Genomic DNA, 24,718 nt, shown 5'->3' with positions numbered 1-24,718 from the left:
GAAGTGACGACAACGTACTGTCTCCTCATGAGCATGGTTTCCGGAAGGGTTTCTCTACTGTAACATAATTAACCACAATTATTCACAGCTTTGCAGGCGCTCGTTACAAATCAAGCCAACGTGACGTAATATTTTTAGACTTTAAGAAAGCGGTTGAGTTCAGTTCAGTTCAGATTTATTTCCTAGAAGACCCCTTTGGTAGGGGTATTACATAAGGGGTGGTTACAGTTGATAATGCAATCATAAACACAGGTATACAGAAAAATTTGTATGAGAAAGCTACATTTTCGCAAGTGCATCAAAACAAAGAATAACGCGTGAAAAAGCAGGTTATTGATTAGCCAACAAAGATACATTTTAGAAAAACGATGTCGGGCAAGTGATTGCAGCGAATGGTTCTCACAATACCTTGTTCCTCACAATAAATTTATAGAAAAGCTATAGTCGATAGACCGTCAAGCCTATATTATTAACTGGGTGGCGGCTTATCTGTCTAATCGCAAGTAGTTTGTTTCAATTGATAATTACTGTTCTAACGAACTATCAGTAACCTGTAGAGTACCTCAAGGTAGCGTGCTAGGACCTTTACTATTTCTAATATACATATACGACATCACTAACGAAATTTCCCATCCTGTTCAAATTGGACTATTCGCTGACGATTGTGTAAACGAGGTTACTTGCCGCGAAGATCAATTAATGCTTAACTCTGACCTTCAAAACATTCTCTCCTCGTGCAGTCCGTGGGGCATGGAATTGAACCGAGAAAAAACTGTTTACACGTCCATAACAAAAAATGTCGTTTGTCTATCACCTCGGTTCTGAACCGCTGACCAAAGTCAGCCAATATAAATATCTTGGAATAACGATAACCAATGACTTCAGCTGGGATAGCCACATTTCTAACGCATCTAACTTGTCTTTCAGGAAGCTTTGTCTCCTCAGGCACAAATTAAAGCACGCTCCCTCTGGTACTAGATTACTGGCTTACACTTGACTCATCCGACCGAAACTAGAATATGCATGAATTTTGTGGGACCCCTATAAGAAAATTAACGTTAACGCTTTAGAGATGGTCCAACGTAAAGCTGTCAGGTTTATTTTTTTCTGAATATAGACTGAGTGACTCTCCTACTATCCTAAGGAATCAACATAATATTCAAACGCTACAGCTACGTAGGAATATACAACGACTGAAATTTCTTTTCTAGCTTAAAAACAACTGTTCGTTTCTGCACCCACAGGCTTATGTTGAACCACTTACGACGCATTGAGCACGGCATCGTCACGCTGATTCTTTCACTCCATATAACACCCGAACTAACCTCTATAATTTTTCCTTCTTCCCGCGCACTGTAAAAGATTGGAACACTCTGCCATTATTACAATTTATGAACACCGATTCTATTGAACGCATGTGTCTTTAACGTTAACGGTATTGCTATGTTGGCAAGCTTTGTTGCGGTTTTATTTTTATTTTTTTACACGTGAATTTTGTTTGATGCATTCCAAATCTTCCTTATTCTATTCTTTTCAGTATTACTACTTCGGTATCGCGATAATGGTTGCAAGTGCTCATATATGCTTGCGATATTGTTCTAATATTTGTCAAGTTGTATTCCTTTAGTGTACCTTCTATTAAACTCATGTAGTCGTCGCTTTCTTTTTTTTCTGATCATTACATATATTGCATTACTTTGGATTTCTTTTTCATGTGTGTATGTATATATGCAGGGTGTGTCCGTTAACTTGGACCAAGATTTTAAATATACGCAGGAGCTCTAGAGAAATTGTACCAACTGCGTAGTAGCCGTAGTTGCATGTACCCATGGCCAGCATTTTTTTCATCACAAAATATTACTTATTTAATTACTTTTTAATTACTTTTAATTAGTGAACTACTTAATTATTGTTTGAATCGCAAACATATCAATTACAATGTTGTAGGGCACTTCAAGTAACCTCCGAACCACCATTTAGTGCTGAGCTTTGTCTCGTTGGTTTTCCTGAGAAAAAACAAAAGCGCGCGAAACATCCAAAATACGAAATAGATACCCGCTCGCGCGCCACTACTCAAGCGCTCCCAAGCGAATAGCCACGGATACACGGTTTAACTAGCAGTTACAGCTTTATACAGGGCTTCACGCTATGTGATGGTCGTGGCATCAAGAGAACACACCTCTGACGTTTTGATAAGCGTAGCAGAGCCTTGTACGATGCGGCGATAAGAGAATGCAGCCGTATATCTTTCAATGGTTGCTTGTAGGTGCTTGAGTAGCAGCGTGCAAGTGCGCATCTATTTCGTATTTCGCGTATTTCGAGGGGTTTTGTTTTTTCTTGTAAAAAACAACCAGGAGCACTTAAGCACGAAATAAATGCGTGATTCGGAGGTTATTTAAGGTGCCCTACAACACTGTAATTAATATGCTTCTGATTCAAGCAATAACTAAAAAAGTTCGCTAATTAAAACCAATAACTAATTAATATTTCGTGAGGAAAAAATACTGGTTGTAAGTACATACGACTGCCGCTACTATGCAGTCGGTACGATTTCTCTAGAGTTGTTGGGTTTTTAAAAAATTTTGGTCCAAGTTCACTGGGACACCCTGTATATACGTATATATGTAAATATTTATGTATTCTGCCCTCTTGCTCGGGTCCCCACTTGGGCCTGCAGTATTGTATAAATAATAATATCGACTATTTTTTAAGCGCATTCAGTGTCTTCACTTTTCACCATGATTTTTTCTTTATCATTACATTTCTGTACCACTCCTGCACGGGCCGTGAAGGGCCTGCAGTATATTCAAATAAAAAAAATTATATAATGGCTAAGAATTTCACTGTGATGCAATGCACCACCAAATACCGCTAACATGGCGTTACATTCCATCGAGAGAGATTGCTAAGGGGAACAATGACTTCACTTTATTTTGGGACGCCAAGAACACAGCACAACTGTGCAAACTGGAATGCCAACGTCAATAAACAGCTGTCCCATGCAGCCGACAACGAAGGTGCAAGAGACCTCATCGACGCTGGCGTTGCCTACGCGTCTCATTGTGCTCTATATGCAATAAGCACAAGTGCTACACCCATTATAACCGACTCGCAATGTCGCGGCTTTATCAATCCTCATGACCAAGCAGGAACGTCTTTACAAGACGTGCTGAAGCAACGCCACTGAGCCTGTCAACGGCCATCGCGGTGCCTTTCGCACGCCCGACGTGTACCAACAATAAAAAATGGCACTTAAATCACTTACCTGTATGGCAATCTATCGTCTATTCCTTCCTATTCTCAGAGTGAAATCCCAAATGCAACAGAAACCACATCCGCACACCGCCCTTTGCGGCCGCTCTCCACTTCGTACTTTTGTGCCGGAGAAATGCAACCCGTCGTGTAGGAGCGATGAAAGGTGGTAAGCAGCACCACCACTAAAACTTCTGCGTATGTGTGTGTGTTTGCGATTCCCCTATGAATAATGGTCAAACAGCTTTACCTATGATGATATTCTGTAACTGCCGGTGAGAGTGGGCAGTGTCTTTTCATTATATTCTCTGCGTGTTGATTTTGCGCTATTAACATGTTCAGTTGCCCTCCACATGAAATTACGGACAGCTCTCCATATTTCAAAGACACAGCTCGCGTCCGCTTTCTTTTACTTAGAATGTCGCCGTTTTTCATGAAATAGAACGGTCTACGTAATTTTGCGTAAGGTTTTACCTTAAAACTACGGACATGTTTTACAATGTAGTCGGAGCCCTATGTGAAGTTAAATGCCAAGATTTTTCTCAGAAATTGTCTAATCATGTGGAAATAAATTATACATTAACAGAGAGATACGAAAGGCAGAGAGGTTTATCTCAGCCTAATAATCTTCTATGCTAGCGAGTTGTGCTGTTTTCTGTGTTGCCTTATCACACTTTTGGTCGCTGTAATTACGCGCAGTCTGCATTGATTGGTGATGTCACGTGCGCAGTTTTGCTTTTGGCCGGTGACCATTTATACCAGAAAATCACTGTTATAGCGGGCCGCAAGACACTTACGCAAGTTTGTCTTGCGCTATCGGGATAGCATGTTATATAAAGGTCCGGTTTCCGTTTGAGCAGTGTGTTGTCCTTAAATAACGTCATGAGAAAAATGAACAAGATGTATCATCGCCTTTGGCATATGCAGATGTGCGTGATATGCTATTGCTCCACTAATAACGGAAATTGAAATAAAGAAACACTGATTGCCTGGAGCATTATTTTGGTGGGCATTCTGCATATTTGTAATTGTAGCTAGGTGGTCGTTGCGGCAAAGCGCCATCAGTCAACTCAATTTATTTCGAACGTTGTGTTATCCTTCGGGCTTTGCAGTGGGAACCTGCCTGCCGGTGTATGGCCAGCGCGAAGGGGAGACGTGCCAGCAGGACGCAGACTGTGAGCGAGGGCTGAGCTGCCTGCAGACCGGGGGCATTCGGCGCGTCTGCCAGCAGCGCAGCAGGGAGATGCGCAAGAAGCAGTTCAGTGAGGCACCTTCTTATCTCCACCGCGCTGGCCGTTCGCAAACGATGTCTTGTGGAAAGTAGCGCAAATGACAGGAAAAACGCTGCATGTAAAGCAGTATGTCTTTATTTTATATATAAGCACCTTACAGAACCCCCGTGGGGCATTCTGTAAGGGACATGGTACAGTAAATACATGCATAAAGATAAGCACACTATGAGATCTCAATGATGCCATGTTTCTCACGCCCATAATATATCGCACTCCATGGCAAAAGTGGCAAACGCCGTGAGTTTCTAACAGCAGGTAACTGCCTCACAGCACCCCTAAATTTCGTGTTCGCGCATTGTGTACAGAGCTGATAAAACTTAAGCAGACTGTAAACCAATTGACATTTACATAACTGCGTAATGCGAAACAACCTGGGTTTGGATGGAATGGTTTTCATTAATCCCATATGTGTTCTGCATCTAACGGTTACTGCTCTTGCCACATTTGTATCCCACGGGTATGTATATATTTACAGATACTGGAGGCCCTTCTCGGGCCCATGCAGGAGTCGATACTAAGAATACAAACAAGAGAAGTAAATATAAGCAAATTACTTGGCATAATTGCAGACATATAATACGTGCAAAAGTAAAAAAAAACATGGCAATGCACTGGACATAGATGACATAAAGGTATACTCGAACAAGGGAATGTTATCAACTCAGAGTGTACTCCACTTGGACTCGAATTTCAACAAAAATTGATATTACTAATACAGTGCACAAATGATTCCAACGAGGCGGAGTTCACTGCCTCCTCAGATAAAGTATTGCAATAACAAATTTAATAAATTGTGCGAGGAAATACGGAGAACTATTAATATATATATATATTGTCGCGTGGTGGTGACGTTGAAGAACACAGTAGCAATACTTTGACAGACAAAACGAACTTTTATTGGGTGAACCTGTGCCCACAAAAACAGGCTTCACCTATAGCACAGCGATAGCGGCCAACACGGTCGGCGATCGTCGAAAGTGGGATCACCGAGTCAAGCGCGTCCGCTTTTATACATCAGTTGTCGAATGTTCCAGAGCAATCGCTGGGACTCGCGTGCTTTCTACAAAGTTCTACATTATTCGCGTCGTGCACACATGCAATCAGATTACACAAGGTTCGGTCACAGACAGCGGATGGAAGCGTCGATAACATTCCAGAAGCTTCCGATCCATGCAGGCGCGTTCTGCGCAGTACGATAACATTTGTTAGGCGATGAAACATGTCACCCGATAAAGACAAATAAGTACACGGGTCAATATATATATATATATATATATATATATATATATATATATATATATATATATATATATATATATATTGCCGCGACGCCATGTGTGCTCAACGACGTTTACGGTGAAGACGACGACCTCGTGTGTGCAAGCGAGGCGCAACAGAAGAAGCCTGGACTCAGCGCTTGTCCTAATTCTCTCAATTAAATACCGCTCTCCGCTCTTGTCTCCAGTGAGCCGTGACATTGGTGGAGGTGCTGGGTATCGCATCATCACGTAATGTTAGGGACGATTCCTGGAAGTAGCCCTACATCCAGCCCTTCAAGACATCGTCCACGCGTCGAGGCACCTGTGCACCGCGCAAGCCGCCGCCTGCAAGGTCTGTGCCCGGAATTCGGGCTCTTCCAAGGAACATTGTCAGCGACCTCACCGGCTCAGGAAATGGCGCTTGCAAGTCCAACACAGGTGACTGTTCAAAACAATCTAGTCCCAACTAGCTTCCACGGTGACACGTATGAAGAGGCCGAAGACTGGCTGGACCAGTACGAACGCGTAGCTAAGGTCAATCAGTGGCGTCCGGACCAGAAGCTTTCCAATGTGTACTTCGCTCTTGAAGGTAGCGCAAGGACGTGGTTCCAAAATCGTGAGGCGCATTTGACAACGTGGGACGAATTTTGCCGTCGGCTACTTGACCCCTTCGGAAGCACTGATCGCCGAGATATTGCACAACGCCTTCTCGAGCTGCGCGTTCAGAAGCCCAACGAAAGTGTTTCGATGTTTGCCGAGGACATGTCTCGTTTATTTCGCCGCGCTAATCCCAACATGCCTGATTCCAAGAAGCTGAGCCATCTCTTGCGCGGCGTCAAAGAACAGCTATTCGCTGATCTCGTGCGTAACCCGCCTACAACAGTGTAAGAGCTCATTAAGGAAGTCACAGCAATCGAGCGGGCGCTACAACAGCGTTGCCGGCAATACGAACGCCTGACTAACGATGCACCTGCAGGAGCCGCAGTACTGACAGTGACAGACCAGACCCCGCTGCGTGAACTAATAAGAGACATTGTGCGCGAGGAGATTGCGAAACAAACTGCGACACCGAAGGAGTTCACTGTTGCTTCGGTCGCTGAAGTTGCCCGCTAAAAAATCCGGCAAGCATTTGCATCACCTGAGCCACTCCCTGAACAGTGTCCCGAGCCACGCTTCGAGCCGCGCGTATTCAGTTACGCCGACGCTATTCGTCGCCCGGTTGCTATCGGGCCAGTACAGCAGCACCAGCAGCGCCCACCTATAGCTGCCTGGATGCAGAGGGAGCATTTCAGGCGACCGCAGCTTCGCAGGACCGATGTATGGCGCACTGCTGATCGCCGACCATTGTGTTTTCAATGTGGCGAACTAGGGCACATTTATCGTTTTTGCCCTCATCGCCAGGGTGGCATCCAGGAAATGTCACCTGCCACTCCGCGACAGTTTCCAGAGAGACATCGACGCTTCGACGACAGTGTCACTCGGGAACAAGGCAGCTCAGCTAATCTACAGTCGCGCTCGCCGTCTCCGTTGCGTTATTCTTCACCGAACCGTCGCAGTTTCGCCGACGTGGTGAGAGGCCGCTCTCCAAGCCGACGGCGGGGAAACTGAAATCGGTGACCTTCGGGGGGAAGGTTGCAAGTCGTCGAACCCCCGAAAGTCACAGAGAAGCGAGTTACAGAGAAACGTTACAGAGAAACAAGCAGAGCAACCAGGAGAAACGGAATGCCGACGAATTTGTGAGTGCCGACGTACTCTTAACGATTGATGGGCACGACGTGACAGCTTTAGTTGATACTGGCGCAGACTTTTCGATCATGAGTGAGCAGTTGGCGGACCGGCTTAAGAAAGTCAAAATGCAATGGACGGGCCCTCATATTCGAAATGTCGGGGGCCAGATAATGACGCCTACAGGAAAATGTACTGCACGACTCCAGATAGGAAATACAGCTTTTGTCACCCCAGATAGGAAATACAGCTTTTGTCGCCACTTTTATTATTTTAAAAGAGTCCTGCCGATCTCTCATCCTTGGAAGGGAGTTCTTGCGGGAGTACTGCGCCGTGGTTAACATGCGGGACGGCGAAATAACCTTGCCAACTAGTGCAGGGACGAGCCACGACGAAGAGCGCCAACGTACACCGTTACGTGTCGCCGACGACGACGTCTGCATACCACCACTATTATGCAGCCTTGTCTCCGTCAGTTGCGGAAAACAGCTTAACAAGGACGGTATAGCCGAACAACTAACTGCACTTCTGTTCCATCAAGGTGTTGCCATCGCTCGCGGTATCGTCAGCCTAATCAATGGCCGTACAGCGGTACTTCTGACAAATTTCACCAATGAACGCCAGCACATCAGTGCCGCGACGCCATCTGAGCTCCACCACGTTGACGATGAAGACGAAGACCTCGTGTGTGCAAGCGAGGCGCAACAGAAGAAGCCTGGACTGAGCGCTTGCCCTAATTCTCTCAATACCGCCCTCCGCTCATGTCTCCAGTGAGCCGCTACAAGATATATATATATATATATATATATATATATATATATATATATATATATATATATATATATATATATATATATATATATATACACACTTGTATTTGTATTTGTCAGCCCTTGTAAAAGTGAATTTGACAAAGGCTGGTCCACCAGCCAAAACGTTAAACTGTGCTAAGTCAACGTACGTCACACTCCCTATTTCCTTATTTTAAATATATTGCCACATCCTATATGGTCGCCGCGGGTATGTGTCAGGCGATGAGAACGACGCTGAACTCGCGCGCGAGTGGAAAAACAGAGACGACAACGACGTCGGGTTGACTGCTCTGATCAAGTGCTTTCATACGTCCTCTACGCCGGCTTTCCCGTCTCCTACTAGGCTGCGACACTGCGACATTGCCTCATGCTCGGCACCCCTTCGCGGAGCCATACCTCGAAAGCGGAATCACCTTCATTCGTCGAAACTCCTGTTCACCGGTACAGTCGCCGCCTGCTAGGCCTGACGCCCGAGTTCAACCCTTTGCAGGACCCTGCTGGAACGCGTCTACCTACTTCCGCCATGGCTACTGCAACTCCATCGCAGGTGACGCTGCAGAATCCTAAGATACCAGAAAGTTTCCATGGCGACGCTTTTGAAGATGTCCAAGATTGACTGGACCAATTTGAGCGTGTCGTCAGTTATAATGACTGGGGCTCTCAGCAAAAGCTGTCTAATGTCTATTTTGCGCTTCAAGACAGTGCGCGGACGTGGCTTGTGAACCGGGAGAGAAGTTTGACCACATGGGATGCCTTCCGCACCCAGCTGCTAGACACGTTCACTAGTACCGACAGAAGAGACAACGCGCAGCGCCTACTCGAATCCCGTATTCAAAAACCAAACGAGAGCGTTGCCATGTTTGCAGAAGACATGGCCCGCCTTTTCCACAGAGCAATCCCTGAGATGGCCGAAGAAAAGAAGTTGCGCTATCTCTTTCGCGGGGTGAAAGAGGAACTGTTTGCCGGACTCGTGAGGAACCACCGACGACAGTGGCCGAATTCACCAAGGAGGCTACGGCTATAGAACGGGCATTACAGCAACGGTACCGCCAATATGATCGCAAGAATTCACCGTTGAATGCTTCAATTCTATCTGAGAGCTGCGGCACGTCTCTGCGTGGAGTCATCCGAGAGATTGTGCGAGAGGAGACCCTGCAGCTCGGGATTTCTCCTATGGCACCAGCGGTGGCTTCTGTCGCTGATATAGTTCGGGCGGAAGTTCGACAGGCCTTTTCGTCGCCCCACCGGCAGGCGGTGCCGCGACGATTAACTTATGCGGAAGCTGTCTGTCGTCCACCTCTCGCTACTTCGATGCTGCTGACACCGTCAACCACTACGACGCCGCCATCACCGCCACCTCCGACGCCCTATTTTCGACAGTCACAGCCGCCGCCAGCTATGGCGTATCGCCGCCAGCCGATCGCTGCGCCTCGGTCTTACGGCGAATCCCCTGCCGGCTGCCCGCTTCGAAAGACCGATTTGTGGCGCACCGCTGACCGCCGGCCGCTGTGCTTTCATTGCGGCGAAGCAGGGCATGTTTACCGCGCGTGCCACTACCGCGCAGCTGGGTATACAAGGTTTCCCAACTGCAATTACCCTGTGTTTGATGCTGCACGTACCTGCGACAAACATACTACAATCTTTCGGCTGGAAGGTTCAGCGACGCCTCGATCGCGTTCCCCTTCTCCGGTTAGTTACACTCCACCGACCCGTCACGATTTTCCTGACGCCTCTAGGGACAGGTCCCCTAGCCCTCGCCGGGGAAACTAGAAGCAGCGACCGCCGGGGGTGAGGTTGCAAACCGTCTAACTTTGCAAGAGCGCATCAGCGATGGCCGACGACTCTAAGACGTGTCAAGGCGTTTCCATCGCGAGGGACGTAATCTCCGATGACTCCAACCAAACCCCCTGTAACCGACGCCGTCAGCGCCGATCTTGTCGTCTGCATTGACGGCCACCAAGTGGGCGCTCTCGTCGATACTGGCTGCCATTTTTCGATAATAAGTGAAAAGCTGGCCGACAGGCTGAGAAAAGTGAAGACACCGTGGACTGGGCCCAACATCAGAACTGCCGGCGGCCAGTTGATGACGCCTATTGGAAAATGCACAGCCAGAATAGTAATCGCCGGTGCAACCTTCGTCGCCACCGTCGTCATTCTCTTTCAGTGCTGCAAGGAACTTATATTGGGGATGGATTTCTTGAGGGAGTACAGTGCAGTGTTTAATGTCCGTGACCTCGTCGTCACATTTGCTACGAGCTCAGACGACGTCGACCCCGAGGAACACCAGCCACCCCGCTTACGTATCGCCGACGACGACGTCACGCTTCTGCCGCGAAGCTCTTCCCTCGTACCTGTTATCTGCGACAACTTGAACACCGGGACTGGCGTCTCCGAACATATCGACGCGTTGGTACTGTGTCAAGGCGTTCCCATCGCGAGGGCCGTAATTAACGTACACGACGGACGTGCCGATCTCCTACTGAAGAATTTTACCAAGGAACGTCGATACATTGGTAAAGGCACGGCTGTTGCTTACTTGGACAAATTTACCTTAGTACAAGACTGCCTCTCAGTGGAACACGCGACGTCCACCGTGGCTATGCCTACCCCTGTGGTTCACATCAGTGCCACCCTGTCGCCCGTCGAACGCAACAGCCTTCTTGAGCTCATCGATGAGTTCAAGAGCTGCTTCTCATCAACTCACGAGTCAGCCAGACGCCGCTCACTAAGCACCGTATTGTCACCGAAGCCGACGCCAGACCAATTCGGCAGAATCCTTATCGTGTAGCTCCGAACGAGCGCGAGGCAATACAAACCCAAGTGAAGACAATGCTTTAGGACGGGGTTATTCGGCCATCTAAGAGTCCTTGGGCATCGCCTATCGTATTGGTGAAAAAGAAGAACGGTAGCCTGCGCTTCTACGTCGACTAAAAAAACTCAACCTGATCACAAAGAAAGACGTTTATCCGCTACCGCGTATCGACGATTCACTGGACAGGCTACGAAACGCACGTTACTTTTCGTCGATGGACTTGAAAAGCGGCTACTGGCAAATAGAAGTTGATGAGGGAGACCGCGAGAAGACCGCTTTTGTGACGCCCGACGGACTTTACGAATTGCAGGTGCTCCCCTTCGGTTTGTGTTCTGCGCCAGCAACGTTTCAGCGCCTAATGGACACTGTACTCTCAGGCCTCAAATGGCAAACTTGTCTGGTCTACCTCGACGACGTGATTGTTTTCTCCGTCACGTTCGAGGAACACTTACGGAGACTAAAGACGGTCTTTGAAGCAATACGCTCAGCTGCTCTAACTTTAAAACCTGAAAAGCGCCATTTTGGCTTTGACGAACTTCAATTTCTCGGTCACGTTGTTAGTCGTGAAGGTTTCCGATCTTACCGTGATAAAATCTCTGCCGTTGCTAATTTCCCAACGCCATCAGATAAAAAAGCCGTGCGACGTTTTCTGGGCCTTTGCACCTACTACCGACGCTTTATTGCGGAATTTTCGCGCATCGCATGGCCATTAACACATCTCACCAGAGAAGATGCCCCCTTCGTGTGGGGTGAAGACCAGCAACGGGCATTTCACGACCTACAGCAACGGCTACAGGCCCCTCCCGTCCTCGCACACTTTGATGAAGACACTCCTACGATTCTTCATACCGACGCTAGTAATGTCGCCCTTATTGCAGTGCTTGTACAGCGGCAGGACGGCACCGAAAGAGTGATTGCTTACGCCAGCAGGACGCTATCAAGGACGGAGGCTAACTACTCCACTACAGAAAAAGAATGTCTCGCACTGGTATGGACCATCCTGAAATTTAGGCCACATTTGTATGGTCGGAGTTTCACCGTTGTCACTGATCATCATGCACTTTGCTGGCTGACTAATTTAAGAGATCCAGCTGGTCGGCTTGCGCGCTGGAGTCTTCGGCTCCAAGAGTTCGACTTCACGGTTGTGTACAAATCGGGGAATCGATACACCGACGCCGACTGCCTCTCTCGGTCTCCTGTTGAGACTGCAGTGCACGACGATAATGACGTGGGTTTTCTAGGCGTGCTAGATACTGTCGACATTTCACTCCACCAACGCGAAAACGCAGAACTGGTTCCTCTTTTCGACTACTTGGAGGGGAAAACAAGCAGCGTGCCGAGATTATTCGCGAGAGGGCTGGCTTCGTTTTGCTTGCTCCACGACGTTCTCTATAAAAAGAACTTTTCACCTAATGGCAGCAGCTATCTACTCGTCATTCCCGCATCTCTTCGTGACGAAGTCCTACATGCCTGTCACAACGAGCCGACCGCTGGTCACTTGGGTTACACCCGCACATTGGCAAGAATTAGGCTAAAGTACTATTGGCCAAGACTTCCGTCGATCGTGAAACGTTAAACACAGACATGCCTGGATTGCCAGCGCCGCAAAGCCCTACCCGGCAAGCCAGCTGGACTGCTACATCCTGTTCAGATACCGCAAGCGCCTTTCGAACAAATTGGCATGGACCTTTTAGGTGCGTTTCCACTGTCTACTGCCGGAAATAGATGGATAATCGTCGTCACGGATTATCTTACTCGGTACGCCGAAACAGGTGCTATCCAACGTGGAACAGCAGCCGAAGCAGCGCGATTTTTCGTCGAAGCGGTCGTCCTAAGGCATGGCGCTCCCGCAGTGGTCATAACAGACGGAGGACCGTCTCTGCACAGCCTTCGGCGGTTGGTGCATCGGGTCGATGCCCTTTTTTTCAAGGGGGGGGGGGGGCAAATGCCACATTCTATATGGTCGCCGCGGGTATGTGCCAGGCGATGAGAACGACGCTGAAGTAGAGCGCGAGTGGAAAAACAGCGACGACAACGACGTCACGTTGACTGCTCTGATAAAGTGCTTTCATACGTCTTCTACGCCGGCTTGCCCGTCTCCAACTAGGCTGCGACAATATATATATATATATATATATATATATATATATTCTCAGCCTCAGCGTCGGCCTGGCTACGATCACTGCAGGGCAAAGGCGTCTCCCATACTCGGTCATGTGCTAATTGTGGACATGTTCTCCCTGCAAAATTCTTAATATCATCCGTCCACCTAACTTTCTGCCGCCCTCTGTCACGCTTCCCTTCTCCTGGAATCCATTCCGATACCCTTAATGACCATCGGTTATTTTCCCTCCTCATTATATGCCCTGCCCATACCCATTTATTTTTCTTGATTTCCACTAAGAGGTCATAAACTCGCGATTGTTCCCTCACCCAATCTACTCCTTTCTTATCTCTTAACGTTACACCCCTCATTCTTCTTTTCATAGCTCGTTGCGTCGTCCTCAAACTAAGTAGAACCCTTTTCGTAAGCCTCCAGGTTTCTGCCCCGTACGTGAGTACTCTTGTAAACACAGCTGTTATACACTTTTCTCTTGAAGGATAATGCATCCTGCTGTTCGTGATCTGAGAATGCCTGCCAAACGCACCCCAGCCAATTCTTATTCTTCTGATTATTTCAGTTTCATGATCCGGATCCGCGGTGGTATTGCTAAGTGGTATTCCCTTACCACTTCCAGTGCCTTGCTACCTATCGTAAACTGCTGTGCTCTTCCGTGACTGTTAAACATTACTTTAGTTTTTTGCAGATAATTTTTAGACCCACCCTTCTGCTTTGCCCCTCCAGGTCAGTGAGCATACATTGCAATTGGTCCCCTGAGTTACTAAGCAAGGCAATATTAGCAGCGAATCGCAAGTTACTAAGGTATTCACCATTAACTCTTATCCCCGATTCTTCCCATTTCAGGGCTCTGAATACCACCTGTAAACACGCTGTGAATAGCATTGGAGAGATTGTATCTCCCTGCCTGACGCCTTTGTTTATTGGGATTTTGTTGCGTTCTTTATGGAGGACCACGGTGGCCGTGGAGCTGCTATAAATATAATTCAGTATATTTAGATACGTCTCGTCTACACCCTGATTGCGTAATGCCTCCATGACGGCTGAGGTTTCGACTGAATTAAACGCTTTCTCGTAATCAATGAAAGGTATATATAAGGGTTGGTTGTATTCCGCACATTTCTTGATCACCTGATTGATAGTGTGAATATGTTCCATTGTTGAGTAGCCTTTACGGGATCCTGCCTGGTCCTTTGGTTAACGGAAGTCTAATGTGTTCCTGATTCCATTTGCGATTACCTTCGTAAATGCTTTGCAGGCAACGGACAACAGATTCAGATTCAGATTCAAATTTATTCGTTCCAAAAAAAAGAAGTAATTACATGACAAATATACAGACGAGGGTCCCAAAGTGAAAGAACTGTAGTGGGACCCTCGGTTAATAATAACAGCATTGATGGTGATATCAATAGTCAGCAAATTAGCGTATTATTAACAACATCTACAGATCAAATACATCATTACACATGTCATTTACAATCGAACACGAAAAAGCACGTTATAACAAGGTCGGAAAAAAGCATGGATGAAATACAACAAATGACATGTGAGATAAATGTCACAGGTACACCGCCAGATCGTAGTTAAGTTATCGCAGGAAATGATGCTTAAGGTGATTTTTAAAAATTGCAAGAGAAGTACAGTATTTTATGGTTGATGGTAATTCATTTCAAAGAGAAATTGCAGCGAAGGAAGATGTTTTCTTGCCGTAATTGGTATGAACCATAGGTAACAAGAAATTGTTGTTAGCCGCAAATCTGCTCATATTTTTATTCTGGAAAAGGTCAGTTGCAATGAACCGATACATAAGGTTATTATGAAGCAACTTGTGGAGTAAGACGAGTATGTTAAACTGGAACAAATTATTAATAGACAAGATATTATACGCGCGAAGTAACAAAGAGGCATTGGATTGCATGTAGCTAGAAGTGATAATGCGTATTGACTGATTTTGAATATGTTGAATTGATGATAAGTGACAAGCGTACGTGTTGCCCCATGAAACAATGCCGTAATTAATGTGACTATCTATGAACGCATAATACAACGCTAGCAGAGCCTCACGAGAAAAAAAAGGGCGAGCTTTAATTAATGCACGTATGCCAAACGCAGTCTTGTGCTTGAGATGTTGGAAGTGAGAGCAAAATGTAAGGTTAGGGTCAAGATGTATGCCAAGAAAAGTGACATCGGTGCTAACGGGAATTGAATGAATTCCAAGCTTTACTTCAGGAATAGAAGTTAAGGCCCTTTGAGCACTTTTGAATAAGATAAATTTAGTTTCTAAAGGATTAAGAACTAAGTAATCGTTGCTACACCATTTTATAATGTAACTTAATGCAACATTTAGCTTAGAAGTACGAGCAGTAACAGATTTGTCAGATGAAGCTATGGTTGTGTCATCTGCGTATAAAATGCAATGAACGCAGTTGGTGGAGTTAAGAGAATCTGGAAGATCATTAATATATAAAACGAAAAGCAAAGGGCCCAGAACTGATCTCTGTGGTACAGCTTGGTTAATACATTTTGTTACTGAGAAAGTATTCTCGGTCTATAATTTTTCAAGTCTTTGGCGTCCCCTCTCGTTTTGAGAAGGATTATGTTAGCGTTCTTCCAAGACACCTGTACGCTCAAGGTCATGAGGCAGTGCGTATACAGGGTGGCCAGTTTTTGTAGAACAATCGCACCACCATCCTTCAATAAATCTGCTGTTACCTGATCCTCCCCAGCTGCCTTCCCCCTTTGCATGGCTCCTAAGGCTTTATTGACTTCTTCCGGCGTTACTTGTAAGATTTCAAATTCCTCTAGACTATACTCTCGTCCATTCTCGTCGTAGGTACCACTGGTACTGTATAAACCTCTATAGAACTCCTCAGCCACATGAACTATCTCATCGATATTAGTAATGATTTTGCCAGCTTAGTCTCTTAAAGCATACATCTGATCCTTGCCTCTGCCTAGCTTCTCCTTCACTGCTTTTAGGCTTCCTCAGTTCCTCAGAGCATGCTCAATTCTGTCCATATTATACTTCCTTCTGTCACCTGTCTTACACTTGTTGATTAACTTGGAAAGTTCTACCTGTCCTACTCTAGCTGTAGGGTTAGAGGCTTTCATACATTGGCGTTTCTTGATCAGCTCTTTCGTCTCCTGCGATAGCTTACTGGTATCCTGTCTAACGGAGTTACCACCGAATTCTACGGCACACCCATTAGTGACGCTCATAAGATTGTCGTTGATGGCTTCAAAACTAAGATCCTCTTTCTGAGTTGAAGCCGAATACCTGTTCTGTAGCTTTATCCGGAATTCCTATAGTTTCCCTCATACCGCTAAGTAATTGATCGGCTTCTAATGTACCAGTTTCTTCCGTTCCCTCCTCAAGTCTAGGCTGGTACTGGTACTGTATAAATCTCTATGGAACTCCTCAGCCACTTGAACGATCTTAGCCATATTAGTAAGGACATTGCCGGCTTTGTTTCTTAACGCATACAACTGTTTCTTGCATATGCCAAGTTTCTTCCCTGCTTTTAGGGTATATGTATATATATATATATCAACATCAGCCTAGATACGCCCACTGCAGGGCAAAAGCCTCTCCCATACTTCTCCAACAACCCCGGTCATGTACTAATTGTGGCCATGCCGTCCCTGCAAACTTCTTAATCTCATCCGCCCACCTAACTTTCTGCCTCCCCCTGCTACGCTTCCCTTCCCTTGGAATCCAGTCCGTAACCCTTAATGACCGTCGGTTATCTTCCCTTCTCATTACATGTCCTGCCCATGCCCATTTCTTTCTGTTTCTTGATTTCAACTATCATCATCACCAGCCTGGTTACGCCCACTGCAGGGCAAAGGCCTCTCCCATACTTCTCCAACAACCCCGGTCATGCACTAATTGTGGCCATGCCATGCCTGCAAACTTCTTAATCTCATCCGCCCACCTAACTTTCTGCCGCCCCCTGCTACGCTTCCCTTCCCTTGGGATCCAGTCCGTAACCTTTATTGACCATCGGTTATCTTCCCTCCTCATTACATGTCCTGCCCATGCCCATTTCTTTTTCTTGATTTCAACTAAGATGTCATTAACTCGCGTTTGTTCCCTCACCCAATCTGCTCTTTTCTTATTCCTTAACGTTACGCCTATCATTCTTCTTTCCATAGCTCGTTGTGTCGTCCTCAATTTGAGTAGAACCCTTTTAGTAAGCGTCCAGGTTTCTGCCCCATAGGTGAGTACTGGTAAGACACAGCTATTATATACTTTTCTCTTGAGGGATAATGGCAACCTGCTGTTCATGATTTGGGAATGCCTGCCAAACGCACCCCAGCCCATTCTTATTCTTCTGATTATTTCAGTTTCATGATCCGGATCCGCGGTGGTATTGGTAAGTGGTATTCCCTTACCACTTCCAGTGCCTTGCTACCTATTGTAAATTGCTGTTCTCTTCCGAGACTCTTAAGCATTACTTTAGTTTTCTGCAGATTAATTTTTAGACCCACTCTTCTGCTTTGCCTCTCCAGGTCAGTGAGCATGCATTGCAATTGGTCCCCTGAGTTACTAAGCAAGGCAATATCATCAGCGAATCGCAAGTTACTAAGGTATTCTCCATTAACTTTTAGCCCCAATTCTTCCCAATCCAGGTCTCTGAATACCTCCTGTAAACACGCTGTGAATAGCATTGGAGATATCGTATCTCCCTGCCTGACGCCTTTCGTTATTGTGATTTTCTTGCTTGCTTTATGGAGGACTACGGTGGCTGTGGAGCCGCTATAGATATCTTTCAGTATTTTTACATACGGCTCGTCTTCACCCTGATTCCGTAATGCCTCTATGACTGCTGAGGTTTCGACAGAATCAAACGCTTTCTCGTAATCAATGAAAGCTATATATAAGGGTTGGTTATATTCCGCACATTTCTCTATCACCTGATCGATAGTGTGAATATGATCTATTGTTGAGTAGCCTTTACGGAATCCTGCCTGGTCCTTTGCCTGATAGAAGTCTAAGGTTTTCCTGATTCTATTTGCGATTACCTTAGTAAATAGTTTGTACGCAACGCACAGTAAGCTGATCGGTCCATAATTTTTCGAGTCTTTGGCGTCCCCTTTCTTATGGATTAGGATTATGTTAGCGTTCTTCCAAGATTCCGGTACGCTCGAGGTCATGAGGCATTGCGTATTCAGGGTGGCCAGTTTCTCTAGAACAATCTGTCCACCATCCTTCAACAAATCTGTTGTTACCTGATCCTCCCCAGCTGCCTTCCCCCTTTGCATATCTCCCAAGGCTTTCTTTACTTCATCCGGCGTTACCTTTGGGATTTCGAATTCCTCTGGACTAATTTCTCTTCCATTTTCGTCAAGAGTGCCACTGGTACTGTATAAATCTCTATAGAAATCCTCAGCCACTTGAACTATCTCATCCATATTAGTAATGATATTGCCGGATTTGTCTTTTAACGCATACATCTGATTCTTGCCAATTCCTAGTTCCTTCTTCACTGTTTTTAGGCTTCCTCCGTTCCTGAGAGCATGTTCAATTCTATCCATATTATACTTCCTTATGTCAGCTGTTTTACGCTTGTTGATTAACTTCGAAAGTTGTGCCAGTTCTATTCTAGCTGTAGGGTTAGATGCTTTCATACATTGGCGTTTCTTGATCAGATCTTTCGTCTCCTGCGATAGTTTGCTGGTATCCTGCCTAACGGAGTTACCAGCGACTTCCATTGCACACTCCTAAATGATGCCCACGAGATTGTCGTTCATTGCTTCAACACTAAGGTCCTCTTCTGGAGTTAAAGCCGAAAACCTGTTCTGTAGCTTGATCTGGAACTCATCTATTTCCCCTCTTACCGCTAACTCAGTAATCGGCTTCTTATGTACCAGTTTCTTCCGTTCCCTCCTCAGGTCTAGGCTCATTCGAGATCTTACCATCCTGTAGTCACTGCAGCGCACCTTGCTGAGCACGTCCACATCTTGTATGATGCCAGGGTTAGTGCCGAGTATGACGTCTATTTGATTTCTAGTCTCGCCTGTCGGGCTCCTCCAGGTCCACTTTCGGCTGTCCCGCTAAGATTTCAACTAAGATGTCAATAAATCGCGTTTGTTCCCTCACGCAATCTGCTCTATTCTTATCCCTTAACGTTACAGCTATCATTCTTCTTTCCATAGCTCGTTGCGTCATCCTCAATTTGAGTAGAACCCTTTTCGTAAGCCTCCAGGTTTCTGCTCCGTAGGTGAGTACTGGTAAGACACAGCTATTATACACTTTTCTCTTCAGGGATAATGGCAGCCTGCTGTTCATGATCTGAGAATGCCTGCCAAACGCACCCCAGCCCATTCTTATCCTTCTGATTATTTCCGTCTCAGGGTCCGGATCCGCAGTCACTACCTGTCCTAAGTAGATGTATTCCCTTACCACTTCCAGTGCCTCACTACCTATTGTAAACTGCTGTTCTCTTCATAGACTGTTAAACATTACTTTAGTTTTATGCAGATTAATTTTTAGACCTACCCTTCGGCTTTGCCTCCCCAGGTCAGTGAGCGTTCATTGCAGTTGGTCACCTGAGTTACTAAGCAAGGCACTATCATCAGCAAATCGCAAGTTACTAAGGTATTCTCCATTAACTTTTATCCCCAATTCTCCCCAATCCAGGTCTCTGAATACCTCCTGTAAACAGGCTGTGAATAGCATTGGAGAGATCGTATCTCCCTGCCTCTATATATATATATATATATATATATATATATATATATATATATGTATACTGTGCTGTGACGCAGGCTGCTCCACCAGCCAAAAACGTTTAGTAAATAAGTCCTCCAAAAAGTACGGGGGCTCTGTCCCGAGTATGTTACGTAGGGTCCTGCGTGCTGAACTTTGAAGGAACCCGTCTATATATATATATTAAGACGACATCCGGTGCAAACGCAGAGCTCTTGTATTTCAACGCAACCATGCGAGCCAGTCAACCAGGACCAACCAGAGAAAACGATGAATGCGCACTATGAGGATGGGTATATAAAGATAAAAATGAACTACACTGACCTTATTTCTTCATGAAAGCGGTCGGCAATATCATTCTTCAATTACAGTATTCTATTTAAGTGTTGTTACCTTCTTACTGACTGCCGCCCGATTCATTATCGCCCGTAGTGGGTTGGGCCAAATCCGCAGGCACCACAGCGAAACCAAGGCAGCAAGGCACGAACGGTACGAACGCCGAACGCACAGCTTAAGGCAAGACACGCGGACGATTTCGGTGCTGAGTCAACGCCGGTCAGTAGCCGAGCTAACAGGAGTGACACGTTAGTTTGCGGCAGATGTTCTTTCACGCAAGGTGTAGGCGATGAGATACGTGTGAAGAAATTTTTCACAGAGCACCCGTACTCGAACACGTGTCCACAGGAGGGCTTGGCCGCCTGGGCGGAACGAAATGACATGACGCATCGCGTCATAACGGACTTTGGTCTTGTCCTAAGTGGGCGCGGTGTTGGCACATGCAATTTCATGGCAGTAGGCGATGCGGGCGGCTAACTCTTCGAGAACAGATGTGGATGGACAGAAGGCGTAGGAGGGAAAGCTGGTGTCCAAAACAAAAGATGGTCCACGGCCCTACACGAGGAAGAAGGGGCTGTAGTTTGTTGTTCATTGAAGAGCAGTGACCAAAGTGACCAAAGGAAGCATTGTGTATAGGGAAACTGCTTAGTTCTTTTTCCCTTTTTGCGATAATCCCGATATTGGAATTGCAGTATCAATAAATATATTAAGTTAGTAAATAAATTGTGCCCCAGTTCTTGTGGTCGGGTTTAACATACATGAAGATCATGTCGGACAAAGTTCAATGGAAACACTCAGTAAGAGCATTGTTTTGGGGATGATACACTTATGTAGCTTTTGGATGGAGGCCTTTCAGCAAGGGAAAGAAGCGCCTTGCCATGTTCCCTCAGAAGAACACGAGGAGCACCGTAGCGAAAGATAAATGCTCGCAGGAGAAACTCGGAGACTTGAGAGGCATCTTTACCATGCCGGTTGGTCACTGGCCGGTTCTGTTTTGTAAAAGATCTAGCAATTACTTCTTAGTGCAGCTGCCGAGTCCGCAGTGCTGCGTCGTTATTATTGTCGAATGTTCGCAAGTAATCGGTTCTTTACTACTTTTGGCAAGGGATATTGAAACTAACGCGGGACCCACGCTAGATTCTGTGCTCGCTGAACCACGAATTGTGTCCGCACACCAAACTAATCTCCGAACTTCAGACTGGTAAAGACCACCTTGTATCTACGGACGTAACATTGACTGACATATGCAAGCATTTGACTGACTTTGAAGCACATTACGGTCGGCTCTCAAGCATGTGCACTGAATTAGATGACCTCAAAACTTTAAGCCCTGAGATAACCCGCCAGTATCATGACCTCAAATCCCGTATAGACGACAGCGAAAACCACTCGCGACGAAACAATCTGATATTTTCTGGCATTCATGCTCCCAATCCTAAAGAATCCATCGCTGATTCTGAAGCAATAGTCATTCTTCATATCAGCGAACACCTTCAACTAACAACCTATCCTTCACATATAAATGCGCACGCCGCCTTGGACGCCATTCGCCCGATCGCGTCCGGCCTTTGATCGTAAAATTTAACTCACTTAAAGTCAAGCAGTCGATTGTATCGGAAGGCAAGAAATTCAAAGACAAAAATTACAGCATTGGTGAAGATTTCTCACCCTCAGTCCAGCATGCCCGAAAGCATATAGTAACCTTCGCCAAAACCAAATCTACAGCATTTAGGTTGAGCTTCAAAACATTGTTCATTGGTTCAACACGTTACGTACTTGGTGAATCCTCCCAGACAGTAAGGGAACAGACGTAGCAATCACCACCATGTCAATTATCCGCAAACACACCCCAATCAGCAGCGCAAACTGCCCTATACAAAAAAGAGGTGAGGCATGCAGACAGGATACAAGAGTACAGAAGGGGACAACACGAACGCCGTTCGTTTTGCAAAATGAATCCTACCCTATATCTTTCCGTAATTTTTACGAACATTCGCAGCTTTATTTGAAAACGTGAAGTCGTCTCTAATCTTGTTTCATCCTCCAGCAGCAACTTACTCGTATTAACAGAATAATGGCTTAATAGTGACGCCACTGATCAGGAGATCCTGGCTGACTTGCCGAATTTCCACGTATTCCGCAAGGACCGCGATGGCAGAAAGGAAGGAGGAGTGCTCGTAGCGGTTAGCCAGGATCTACCATCCACTTTGGTTACTCTTTCATCCGATCTGGAGATACTATAGATAAAATGTAAAACTACACCACAATCCATTTTACTTGGCGTCCGCTGCAGACCCCCGCCAATAAACCCTGATTTTCCTGGCAAACTTAATTCCGTACTAAGTGAACTTTCAACCAAGCACCCTAATACACATATTGTCTTCTTTGGTGACTTTAATTTTCCTAACATTGATTGGCCTAACCTAACTGTTGACGGAGCATGCTACAACGAGGCAATCGAGTTTATAAGTGTTTGCCTTAATTTTTACCTTACTCAAGTCATATCCAAACCAACCCGCGTAACCCAAGATTCTGAAAGCATTTTACACTTAATACTAACCAGTATCCCTGAAACCATAATATCCATACTTGGCAGAAATAGGCGACCACAAAGTAGTTCAAACGGACTTTATAATTACAGCACTAAAACGACAAACCACCAAAACACCATACGACTCTACGATAAGGGAAATTACAGTGGTATAAATAACGAACTAAATAATTTCCTTCAAAAATTCAAAAAAAATTAATTGTCGCTCAGTGTATGAAAACAGGACGTTGTTTAAGGATAAAGTAGATATATTAGTCGAGAAATTCATCCCTAAATTTAGTTTCCGTGCCTGCTGTCAAAAACCATGATTTACTGAAACACTTAAAAGACTAGAAAACAAGAAAAAACGCCTCTTCCGCTCCGCCAAGCTGCGGGATAATGAAAACGCGTGGCTGAAATATTATACAGCTGAAAAAAAAAACATACCTAACGGCAATTCGCAACGCTAAGCATCCTTTCCCCGCTGACTTGGCGAAAATGCTGACTACCAACCCAAGAAAATTCTGGCAGGTTATAAACGCGAACCACGCATTCCGCATTCCAATGAGTTGCGAACCACGCAACTCAAAATTTCTAAGGAACACTCAAAACATTTGTGCATCATTTTTGTGTTTACTGTGCTCACAGTCACTTTCCACGGGCCAGGTTCTTGCCGATTGGAAATTCGTAAAGGTCATTCCAGTCTTCCAATCAGGTATCAGAGAATCACCCCTAAACTGCCGACCCATTTCTTTAACCAGTATTATGTGCAAAAGCATGGAGCATGTCATTTAATCATATATCGTGGACTTTCTCGATTCGAATAATTTCTTCAATGCTGCTCAGCATGGATTTTGCAGGGGTTTTTCGTGTGAAACTCAATTGGCCATGTTTGCGCACGACTTACATGCAAACTTACATTGGAATTTTCAGACTGACGCCATTTTCTGGACTTCGCGAAAGCGTTTGATAACGTACCCCCATAAGGGCCTTCTACTCAAACTTTCACTGTTAAATCTTCACCCCGACATCATAAATTGAATCCGTGAAACTGTGCTTCACTTCCAGTAAAATCAGGTGTTCCACAAGGGTCCGTTCTTGGCCCGCGTTTATTCTTTATATACATTAACGACCTACCAACTCATGTATCTTGTAATAACCGAATGTTTGCCGATGACTGTGTTAAGAGCAGCAGGCAGCACCAACCACCGCGGCACTCAAAGACAAGGGGCCCCAGCAACACCAACGAAAGACCAAGGAAGCCTCACTAAAGAGGACTACCACCACAGAACCCGAGGTAAGCTGGTCCGCAGTAGCCTCCCCCTCGTATAAAAAACCACAGACGCCACCATCTATGAAATTTGAACAGGAACTCGCTACCATGGGCGCACAGATACAACCACTCACACAAGAAAACAGACAACTCCAACAACAAGTGCTACTACAGCTCACACAAATACCACAAGAGATGGCTCCACACAAGGCCATCATTGACCTACAAACCCATGTCGCGGCCATCCACACCCCGATGCAAGCCTTCATGGACGCTACGCGCGCCCAGTTGGAAAAAATAACGCAGACTGCAATACAATGCGCAGACTCAGCAATAAAACACATGGAAGCCTCTGTAGACAGGAAGCTTAAGAACCAGCTTAACTCCATAAAACTACGAAAGACAATACGACGGAACGTTTACAAGGCCACACCTGTAGCAGCACCGAACCAAATCGTAACATCATCCACAACGTCCAACAATGCCTAGACCATACAGGCAAGTCAAAGAAAACTTAGAAATTTGGCAATGGAACTGCCATGGGTACCGGAGGAAGAAAGGGCTACTTATACAATTGATCCCTCGTTCCTCAAAGC

General features: G+C 45.8%; 1 protein-coding gene across 1 annotated transcript in view; it reads left to right on the top strand.

Annotated features, from left to right (window-relative positions):
• spab (space blanket) overlaps positions 1-24,718 on the top strand; it is a 327,616-nt gene that overhangs the window by 166,877 nt on the left and 136,021 nt on the right. Inside the window, exon 3 of the mRNA XM_075693943.1 lies at positions 4,365-4,514. Within this exon, the coding sequence (XP_075550058.1) occupies positions 4,365-4,514 (150 nt within the window). The remainder of the gene's footprint in view (positions 1-4,364; positions 4,515-24,718) is intronic.

The sequence above is a fragment of the Dermacentor variabilis genome, chromosome 5, assembly GCF_050947875.1.
Source record: "Dermacentor variabilis isolate Ectoservices chromosome 5, ASM5094787v1, whole genome shotgun sequence".
In the NCBI taxonomy this organism is placed as follows: Eukaryota; Metazoa; Arthropoda; class Arachnida; order Ixodida; family Ixodidae; genus Dermacentor; species Dermacentor variabilis.
This window is presented reverse-complemented; position numbering and strand designations above follow the sequence as displayed.